Genomic DNA, 11,345 nt, shown 5'->3' on the forward strand with positions numbered 1-11,345 from the left:
TCTTATCACACGTGACTTTTAAAACTAGATCAATTTTTATTGAATTTTAATATAATAATGATTTTAAAATCCATCTATAAGTACAAAAAAAATAGGTATAGAAGAGAAGAGTTTGTAGCACTACTTTAGTATAGAGGAGTAATACTATTCCCCAAGGTTAACAAGCCACAACACAGGATTTGGCCCATTAGGTGGGAGTCCAATGGATGGGCAACCCTATGCGGAGAGAATATGATTAGGTGCTTACTATATACCATACTATTATCTCACTATGGTGACGTGACATTACTAATCTATTCTTGATTTTTTTTTTTTTTCTTCTTTCTTTTAACAATGGTGAATATAAGGGTAGATGAGTAATGTTATATACTACATCACTGTTCTATTACTATCTCACTATGATAACAAGACATTGTTAATCTACCTTTAAATCAATAAATAAAAATTAAAAATAATTGATTAATAATGACATAAAAATAGTAAAATAACGGTGTGAAATACGACATTACTCATTTCGCAATACTATTATTACAACTACTAATCGTTTTGGACAACATCACCACTCTTGTTGCTATAACTGTCACTGCTATATATGACCACCACTAGCTATCATGCCATCCATCAATGACACAACTATCATCGATCGAGTGTATAATATTTGCTGCCACCGCGATGAATTAATCTTACATCCCACCACCGCCCCTATTGCTATTATAACCAACACGACACAAAAATACTAAACTAAGAACATTTATCGAATTATTATAACTGTCATAACCAACCACAACAGACAATAAACCGTTTTTCCCTCCGAAAAATGCTCTGAGTCATTGTGGTAATAAGGAAAAGAAAACGAAAAGAAAAGAAAAAGGAAAAAAAACCTAGCTAGCTTAATTATACTCTCTCACGTCTGAGACGCATCAAAGACTCTTTCAACACCTACACACATCCCCCCTACAATCCCTCACTATCAATCCCTCTGTAGTTCCCCTCAACAATCCAAACTGTATCCCTCTAGCTAGCTAGCTCTCATTTTCCACCCTTTTTTTTCTGAACAAACATTTTTCAACCCTCCAAAACCCATTAATATTTCCTGCCTTGGCGACCTCTCTCTCTCTCCCTCTCTCTGTCTCAAACCATGGGCAACTGTTGCTCTCAAGGCAAGAGAAATGGTGCCCCCAATACCCAAAAAGGAGAATCCTCCCCAGAAAACAACCACCCCCGTGCAAGCACTGGCACTCCCAGACACTCCACCAGCCATGCAAAGCCTGCTCCTAATTCGGCCGCTGCCGCCACCGCACCCGGTACTCCTACCAGGCCTTCCAAGCCTGCACCTATAGGCCCCGTCCTCGGCCGGCCTATGGAAGATGTCCGGTCGGTCTACTCTATCGGAAAGGAGCTTGGCCGGGGACAGTTCGGTGTCACCCATTTGTGCACTCACAAGGTGACCGGCGAGCAGTTTGCGTGCAAAACCATAGCCAAGCGAAAGCTTGTGAACAAAGAGGACATTGAGGACGTTAGGTAATTAATTATCTTAAAAACTTAAGCTAATACATTATTTATTTTAAAAAATTTAATATTTAATTTATATTATAACAGGAGAGAGGTTCAGATCATGCACCACTTGACGGGGCAGCCTAACATTGTGGAGCTCAAGGGAGCTTATGAAGACAAGCACTCGGTTCATTTGGTGATGGAGCTGTGCGCTGGAGGGGAGCTTTTTGATCGTATCATTGCAAAGGGCCATTACACGGAGAGGGCTGCAGCATCGTTGCTGAGGACGATCGTTCAGATAGTGCACACGTGTCATTCCATGGGAGTCATTCACAGGGACCTCAAGCCTGAGAATTTCCTTTTGCTCAGCAAGGATGAGAATTCGCCACTCAAGGCTACGGATTTCGGTCTCTCTGTTTTCTACAAACAAGGTTACATTGTTTTCTCTTCATTATCTAATGTTTTCAAATCGATCAACATGTTTTTTTTTTTTTTTTCATATTTCAAATTAAAATTTTGGTTTTCTAAGGTATGAAAGGGAATTTTTATCTAGGTGTAATAGACAAAGCAACAAATTTGCAAGGACGGTTGGAAAATGTGAAAAAGTCCATGTTTTCAAATTGTAGGCAAGGGGATGTGTTTTGAAAAACGCACGATTTTAAAGGCCGAACAGCAATTTTACCTAACTGCATCTTCAAAAATTGCATTTTCATCAATTGTGTATTCAATTTACTGGCTCTGTTATAAATTTTTGTTTTCTCTTTTCAAGATAAAAACATTAATAAACAATCAAAACACTCGTAAAAACATTATTTCACTTTTATGTCTGTTCAAAAAACCTTTTTAAACCAAAAAAAAAAAAAATCTCAAAATTAACAGGTTAACAAGCAGACATAAGGAAACGGGATGTTTCTATTATATATGGATTAATTATTTACCAATATTACGACATATAATAACAGTTGTTCATCCATTTTACAGGAGAACTATTTAAAGATATTGTTGGTAGTGCATATTACATTGCACCTGAAGTCTTGAAGAGGAGATATGGACCAGAAGTCGATATTTGGAGTGTTGGGGTCATGTTGTATATTCTTTTATGCGGTGTTCCACCTTTTTGGGCTGGTATTTCTTTTTCCTGTTTTGGCTCTCTCTTAATTAATAGTTTTCTTGGGTATTACTATATTTAACTTGAAATTAATTAAGAGAAAATTTGGGTTTGACAGAATCGGAGCAGGGGATATTCAATGCAATCTTACGTGGCCACATTGATTTTACAAGCGACCCATGGCCCTCGCTTTCCCCTGCAGCGAAAGATCTTGTCAGGAAGATGTTGAATTCAGACCCCAAGCAGAGGCTCACAGCCTTCCAAGTTCTCAGTAAGTATATATACTTCGAATTCTTGAGTAATATTTCTATTTTCTTTTTTCTTTCCTTTCGGCAAATGGCTGAAGTTTTAGGCTTTATTAATTTATTTAGACGAAGAAATATTTTTTTAAAAACGTTTTTTTTTTTTTTTTTTTTTCTATTTTTCGGTGTTTGATATAACTAAACATCTTGATTAAACCAAAAACACTTTCGGTTTATTGGAAAAAAATTTCTTTAATATATATTGAATATTACTAATGTTTCTGATAAGGCACGTATGTTTTTCACTAGCTCATCCATGGATTAAGGAGGATGGAGAAGCACCCGATACTCCTCTTGACAACGCAGTGCTGAGTAGGCTCAAACAGTTTAGAGCTATGAATAAGTTCAAGAAAGTTGCTCTTCGGGTATATATCCATTATTTCCCTATTAATTTGAAATACATTATACTATTTAATTTATAGTTTGTGTTAATTAATTTCCACGCTCATCTAATATTAGATAATCATTAATTTACTTTATCAGTTATATTACAATTTGTTTCAAAAGTTTAAACTCATAGAAAGATGCATATTTAATTACTTAATTATTATTTTAAAACTCTCACTCACGTGTGGGCTCAAACAGCTTTTTAATAGATGAGGCTCAACACGTGAAATATTTAATTTAAATTGTGGGTAATTTGACAGAGTTAAAGTTTGATCACAGGACATTTGATTCTGATACCATATCAATATATCATATCATCACATGTTTCAAAAGCTAATACCTGGTCATTGACGTCAACGTCTATTTATTTTGTCCAATTTTGTAGGTGATCGCTGGATGTTTGTCGGAGGAAGAAATCAGGGGGTTGAAAGAGATGTTCAAGGGCATGGATACCGACAACAGTGGAACTATAACACTTGAAGAGCTCAAGCAAGGACTTGCAAAGCAAGGGACAAAACTGTCTGAATATGAAGTCAAACAATTAATGGAAGCTGTAAGATCTTTTTTTTTTTTTTTTTTTCTATTTTATTTATTCAAAAATGTACTTTTGTTATAATATAGATTTTTAATTTAATTATCTTCCTTTCTTTAATGAAAAACAGGCTGATGCTGATGGCAATGGTACTATAGACTATGGTGAGTTCATCACAGCAACGATGCACATGAACCGGATGGATAGAGAAGAGCATCTTTATACTGCCTTCACATATTTTGATAAGGACAATAGCGGGTAAAAACAGTTATTAATTCGTTAATTCCTAGGTAGTTGAATACCTTCCACAAGTTTGAAACATACATTCAAATCAAATCTTTGTAAATTAATTAAGTTATTTTTTCAGTAGAAATTTCTCATGTCATAAATAAATATTCAGGTTCATTACGACTGAAGAGCTCGAGCAAGCTCTTCGTGAATATGGCATGCAGGATGGAAGGGACATAAAGGAAATTATTTCTGAAGTCGATGGCGATAACGTAAGTACCAGCAAAATGGGATTGAAAGCTTTTGTCGTGAAAGTATTTGCATCTATGCCCTTAAATTTTCCATCTTTTTTTCATTTCTTGCATGCATGACTGCAGGATGGCCGGATCAACTACGATGAATTTGTAGCAATGATGAGAAAGGGGAACCCAGAAGCAAACCCCAAGAAGCGACGTGATGTAAATCTTTGATTTCGTGGTGGGGAAAAGGGAAAATCATCATTTGTGTCATGTACATTATCGTTCAAGGTGAAGAAAATGGGAGGAGAAATGAGTGAGGAGTGGCTCAAGAACAAAAATATTGGTGGGTATTGAGGGTTATGAAGTTAATTTGGTGGATCTGTTCTATCCCTCTTATGAAATTTTAACAACGTAGAAGGTCATGGCTTGCTAATTCTTGGGAATCAATGGGTGTTCTTCAATTGTATGTTTCTTATCCGCTATATAAAGTAGACATAAATACTGTTATGGTTGTTGACCAGAAGATGTTGGCTCCATTGACAGACGTTTTTTTTTTTTTTTTTTTTTTTTTTTTTAAAGTGTTATGGGGTGACCTAGAGATGAAAGTAGTATCGAGTGTTTTGTATTTTGTTAATATTTTTGTTTAAAATATAAACAAAGAAAACAAAAGAGAGATAATGAAAGAACTAGAATGCAAGTGTTTCATATTCATTAGTTGTGGGTAGTTTGATATATACTCAAGTACGTGTACTTAATGTTAGGAAATTAATCATACTTTCCAAGACCCGTGAGATGCAAAAAATAAGAAGAATGCGGAATAACAAAGATAAGCAATCACACACGACACAAAAATTTAAGTGGTTTGGCTTAACAAGCCTACATCCACTGGCGGAGACGACCCGAAGAAAATTCACTATCAAAAGATGGAGTACAAAAATAGTAGAGAGAAAATCACTCAGATCCCAAAGCCCCAATACACCCAAATCTCACTATCACACAAGAGAGATTATTCTTAAAAAAGAATACAAAAGACAAATGTACAAACTCTTCTTTTACTAGAACAGATGGCGGCTGATCTCTATTTTATTCTCTCACTTTGCAGCACATTTTTCTTCTAATCACTTGTTTTTGGCTTCTCCAAAAAACACCAAGAAGAAAACACCGTGGCAGCCCTTGTACCTCCTTCTCTCAAATTCTCTCTTTTTCTCCTCCCTTTGGTGCTCACAAGTACTCACGTTTGGCACACACATAAAGGCTCATGCTACAAGCCTTTTATAAGGCACTAAAGTCGGTTAGACAATCCTACTACAAGTAGGTCTTCTCCTCTTCAAAGTAAGTCACGGAAACCAAGTCCACATGGGACTTCAATAACCCTCGGTCAACACAAGAGTCTAACTTCCAAAAGGATTTCCAAATACCACCCATAAAATGAGTCTCTATCATCTGAGAGAAATAAAAGACAATGGGGCCCACTCCAAACTTGATTTCAAGGCACATGTCTAACAATTTCCACCTTGACTTGAATCCCATCAAGTCGCAAAAAGTGTCTCCTCCAGTTGTCTCCGCCTCAGCCCTTAAGGGCAATCACACTCCACAAGTGTCACTCAAGTCCAAGCGCCTCTTGAACTTGAGCATAAGACCTGGTTTAAACATAACACCATGCTTTCCTACCAGTCCCGTAGACCATACAGTTTTCTCTGAAAACTCTTTCTTTCTGTAAACCCATCTGCACTCTTTAGCGTTCTTTCCCTTGGGTAATTCTGCCGATTCCCAAGCTTTATCTCTCCGTAATGACTCCACCTCTTTCGGCATACCATCCTAAACAGATGATGGATCTCCACTACTAGCTGTCAGAGCAAAAGAAACCATATCCTCGAAGTCATACCTCTTTGTTGCTTTTCGATCACGTCTCTCTTTGCCTCTTTCTAAAGAATGAGATTCTTCCCGGTGCTGTAAGTTTCTTGAAGATTCTCTGTCATCACATTCATTCGTGAGTGAACACTGTTCATCAAGCTCCACCTCCACGAATTGTTTTTCTTTCTGCACTGTACTTTCAGAAAGATCATCTAAGTTAACAAACTTAGACTTCTTCGATTCATGCTCTGTAACTTCAGGTTCTGCATTTGACCCATCCTTATACATAGCACACTCATTAAAAGTCACATTCCGACTTCTAATGATCTTCCGATTTTGATCATCCCAATATCGATAATTGAAGGCCTCATCTCCATATCCAATGAAGAAACACTTTCTAGATTTAGCATCTAGTTTACTCTGAGCATTAGACTCATCATGGACATACGAAGCACAACCAAAAGCTTTCAAATGTGAAAGATTTACCTCTTTTCCATTCCAGACTTCTTCCGGTAGTCTATGGCTCAGGGGAACGGAAGACCCCCTATTCATCAAGTATGCAGCAGTGTTAACTGCATCAGCCCAGAAAGTCTTTGGTAACCCAGCATGCAACATCATACTCCGAGCACGCTCATTGAGGGTCATGTTCATGTGCTTAGCCACGCCATTCTGTTGTGGTGTTCCCGGGATACTTTTCTCCATTCTAATCTCATTCACTGCGCAAAACTATTTAAACCCCCTACCTTCGAATTCTCCTCCATTGTCTGATCTCAAACGTTTGAGCTTCAAGCCCGTTTCAGTCTCAACCATGGCCTTCCATTTCTTAAAAGTCACAAATACATCAGATTTACTTTTCGAGAAATAAACTCATACCTTCCTGCTTGAGTCATCAATAAACGTGATGTAATACCACGAGCCTCCAAGAGATGCCACTGGTACGGGACCCCACAAATCCATGTGTACCAGCTCCAGCTTTCCAAGCTTAGGTGCATTGCCAACTTCCGCGAAACTCACATTCTTCTACTTTCTTAGGATGCAGCCTTCACATAAATCAGACTCAACTGACTTTAACCCCGGTAGTTTCCCTTTTGACATAAGTACCTTCATCTCTTTCTCGCTCATATGCCCAAGCCTTAGGTGCCATAGTTTTGAGACAGCAGTCGTATCTACAACAGCATCTGTATCCTTGCTGTTCCTGGTCATATAGAGAGTACCCGTCTTATGACCACGAGCCAAAATCCTAGCTCCCTTGCTGACCTTCCACTTTCCACTGTGGAAATGAATTGAATGCCCTTCCTCATCAAGCTGTCCCACTGAAATCAGATTCTTCTTCAACTCTAGAACATGCCTGACCTTTTGTAGCTTCCATACAAAGTCACTGTGAACTCTAATGCGAACATCGCCTAGGCCCACAACATCCAACGCCGTTCCGTCAGCCAAATACACATTCCCGAAATCTCCACCAACATAGTTCTCGAGAATTTCACCGATCGCTGTCGTATAAAAAGATACTCCTAAGTCTAAGACCTAAGAATCAAGGGAACTGTCAACAGATAGAAGTAGGGCATCATATACTTCTTCTATCGCTATGTTTGTATAATCATTCTCAGTCTCCTTCCGCAGTTCCCTGCAATTCTTCTTGTAGTGGCTAGTCTTGCCACAGTTCCAACACTCAGGTTGTTGGCCGAATCTGAATTTGTTTCTCCCTTTTTCTGGAATTTGATCTGCCTTAACTAGAGTTTCTATCTTGTCCTCTACCCAGAGTCTCGAGGTTTAAAGCAGCACCAGAACAAGAGGCTTCACCCGCATCTTTTCTGCGAACCTCTTCACTGAGAATCAAATCCCTGACGTCTTCATAGCTCAGTTTACTCTTTCCTACAGAGTTTCTCACAGTCATTCTCACTGCTTCCCAGCTATTTGGCAAAGATGCCAAGACGATCAACGCGCGAACCTCATCATCAAAATTAATTTCCACTGAGGATAATTGATTTGTGATGGTGTTGAACTCATTGAGATGATGTGCCACCGAAGCCCCTTCCGCCATCTTTAGGTTGAACAATTTCTTCATCATATGCATCTTGTTGTTAGTCGATGGCTTCTCATACATGCTTGACAAAGCTTTCATTAGACCTACTGTGGTCTTCTCCTTTACAAAGTTATGTGCAACTGATTTTGAAAATGATAACCTGATAACTGCTAGGGTTTTACGATCAAGCAGAGCTCACTCGTTATCATACATGTCGTCAAGTTATTCTTCCAAAAGAGGTTGATGAAGATCATTCCCATAAAAAATATTTTCAATCTGTACCTTCCAATACCCAAAATCTTTGCCGTCGAATTTCTCGATTCCCATCTTTCCTTCTTCACCTGCCATCGCTCCCACTCAAACCAACAGCTCTGATACTAGTTGTTAGGAAATTAATTATATTTCCCAAGACCCGTGAGATGCAAAAAATAAGAAGAATGCGGAATAACAAAAATAAGCAATCATACACAACACAAAAATTTAAGTGGTTCGGCTTAACAAGCCTACATCCACTGGCGGAGACGACCCGGAGAAAATTCACTATCAAAAGATGGAGTACAAAAATAGTAGAAATAAAATCACTCAGATCCCAAAGCTCCAATGCACTCAAATTTTACTATCACACAAGAGAGATTATTCATAAAAAAGAATACAAAAGACAAATGTACAAACTCTTCTTTTGCTGGAACAGATAGCGGCTGATCTCTATTTTATTCTCACTTTGCAGCACATTTTTCTTCTAATCACTTATTTTTGGCTCCTCCAAAAACCACTATGAAAAAAACACCGTGACAGCTCGTGTACCTCTTTCTCTCTTTTTCTCCTCCCTTTGGTGCTCACAAGTACTCACGTTTAGCACACACATAAGGGCTCATGCTACAAGCCTTTTATAAGGCACTAAAATCGGTTAGACAATCCTACTACAAGTAGGTCTTTTCCTCTTCAAAGTAAGTCACGGAAACTAAGTCCACATGGGACTTCAATAACCCTCGGTCAACACAAGAGTCCAACTTCCCAAAGGATTTCCAAATACCACTCATAAAAGGAGTCTCCAACATGTGAGAGAAATAAAAGACAATGGGGTCACTCCAAACTCGATTTCAATCACATGTCTAACACTTGAATAATGCTAGCTTGAATTATTGAAAAACTGGAAAGAAAGTGCCAAAGTGGTACTTGTGGGGCATCATTGTTTTAGTGCTAACGCATAGGCAATCCAACATAAATGATGGCAGGATGAGATATTTTGTGAAAAAGTTTCAGACAAGTACTTACAGTTGCTCAATTATATATGGAAACAAAATGTGTAACTTATTGGGAGTACACATGGTCAGATCCTTGAAATAAAAACAAGAGGGAAGGAAATCAGAGACATAATTATTTTTGGTGAATTGATTAACCGAAATTAAATCTTTGTGAATTAAAGAAACATGAAGAGCACAATTTTTTTAGATAAAAATTTCATTTAAATGAATGAAAAATAAAGAAACCAAATATGCATGGTACGGTGGATGAGAAAACCAATTGGGCATTCCCAAGGTCTGAACCATGATATTCCTCGGCTCCAGGATTCGGATTTCTTGAAATTTTTAGAGAAATTTTAGTTTTTAAAATTTTATATTTAAATAGTTCATTTTCATCTAAGAGTCATCATCCTGTCACGTGTCCCATTATTAATAAATTAATGATAATTATTAATATCATTGCAAATTTATTATTATTTTATTAATAGTGAAACACGTGACATGGGTAATAATTCTTGGATAAAAATAAATAATTTAAATATGAAATTTCAGAAATTATAATTTTTGTAAAAATTTCAAGGGATCCGGAGCCCAGCTCCCAAAGTAAAATTCTCAAGAGTGGTTGGGTCGGAGAAGGGGAGCCATTAATTTGAGCTTTCAAAACGAGGAAAGTTAATCTCTGTTAACAAGTTTAATGGAAAAGACATGGTTGAGGTTGACAAGAGAAAGAATTAATGGAGGTGGAGGCCAGAGGTGGCAGATAAACTGGAAGCCTACGTTGGTCAAATTTGGATGTTGGTTAATTTTAAGGAAAACTTTACAAAAAATTTTTTAAATTTTTACACATTTTAAAAATACTTTCAAAATTCAAAAACTCTTAATTATGAGTATTCAACTTTCAATTTCTTTTAATTACTCAATTCCGATAGAAGTTTTCGTTAAATCTTATCAAAATACTCAAAATATTTTTAATAAAATTTTGTAAGTATTCAGGTTTTTTTATTTAAAAAAAAAAATCTTTGCAATTTTTTTAATATTTTTATTAAAACAATGAGTATTTTGAAAATTTTGACAAAATTAAACGAAAAAATTTTAATTAAACGGGGTAGTTGAAATAAATTAAAAGTACAATACCTTAATTGAGAATTTTTAAACTTGTATATTAAAACGAGTGGAAGTTCAGAGAAAATTTTTGTGAAATTTCTTCCCAGCACACTATTCATCATCCCACCACACTATTTATTTCATTTTTTTCAAAAAAAACATTCTTACTTTAATATCAAATTATTCACTTTTTATATCACATAATTTACTTTTTATTACTATTCAAATAAAAAAAATCACTACAAAACAAAATTTTTTACTTTTCAATACCACTTTTTTATTTTTTTTATACTAATTATTATTATGTTTTTTTTATTCTTTCTATTCATAAACAGTGTGGTGGAGAATAAACGGTAGCATGGGGTTTGACAAACACCCCCGACATGTAGAGAGAGAGAGAGTCGTGAAGAACAGGCTGCAACCAGATGGTCCATCTTCTTCATTAACCCGGTTGGCAGTGAAATCAGAAACTTCTGTTCGCATTGATTTGTCTATGCTTTTGCCTCCAGCCTGATCAGACCCCGGGGGGCGGACGACTGTCCCCTATGATAAATGCTTGGCCAGATCTAGTTTGTTGGATTAACGACATTTCTGACAATTTTACTATTTAAATCTAATTTGAGAAATAAATACAAGAGAGTTTATATTGGCCTATCCAGCAAATTAAACTTTGAACTACTCCATTATCGGCTAATACGAGTTAACTCTGTAAAACCTATCTCACATTTACAATATGAATTACTAGTAATTTGAAGAATAAATTATTTGAATTCAAATCCCAGTTTGCTTTCATAAATTATACCAAATTTTAAGTTTTTGCGGAGTCA

At 36.6% G+C, this 11,345-nt stretch overlaps 1 protein-coding gene across 2 annotated transcripts; it reads left to right on the forward strand.

Annotated features, from left to right (window-relative positions):
• The first annotated feature begins 1,138 nt into the window (after positions 1–1,138).
• On the forward strand, positions 1,139–4,757 carry LOC132163362 (calcium-dependent protein kinase 17). Of its 2 annotated transcripts, XM_088519159.1 has the most exons (10): positions 1,245–1,270; positions 1,318–1,521; positions 1,600–1,925; positions 2,476–2,619; positions 2,721–2,873; positions 3,154–3,269; positions 3,677–3,844; positions 3,954–4,081; positions 4,224–4,323; positions 4,429–4,757. In XM_088519159.1, the coding sequence occupies exons 1-10, from the start codon at positions 1,260–1,262 to the stop codon at positions 4,519–4,521; spliced, it is 1,443 nt and encodes a 480-aa protein (XP_088375285.1). In that variant the 5' UTR covers positions 1,245–1,259; the 3' UTR covers positions 4,522–4,757. The 2 variants fall into 2 exon arrangements, with proteins under 2 accessions (XP_059429607.1, XP_088375285.1); XM_059573624.2 differs by having other exon boundaries at positions 1,139–1,521.
• Positions 4,758–11,345: the final 6,588 nt, after the last annotated feature.

Source organism: Corylus avellana, chromosome 8, assembly GCF_965113065.1.
Source record: "Corylus avellana chromosome 8, dhCorAvel1.hap1.2, whole genome shotgun sequence".
In the NCBI taxonomy this organism is placed as follows: Eukaryota; Viridiplantae; Streptophyta; class Magnoliopsida; order Fagales; family Betulaceae; genus Corylus; species Corylus avellana.

Excerpts from the sequence above, each read along its gene's own strand:
- LOC132163362 (XM_059573624.2), top strand. The coding sequence starts at position 1,139 with ATGGGCAACTGTTGCTCTCAAGGCAAGAGAAATGGTGCCCCCAATACC. Across the intron at positions 3,270-3,676 it reads TCAAGAAAGTTGCTCTTCGG|GTGATCGCTGGATGTTTGTC; the intron begins GTATATATCCAT and ends CCAATTTTGTAG. Across the intron at positions 4,082-4,223 it reads TTTGATAAGGACAATAGCGG|GTTCATTACGACTGAAGAGC; the intron begins GTAAAAACAGTT and ends ATAAATATTCAG.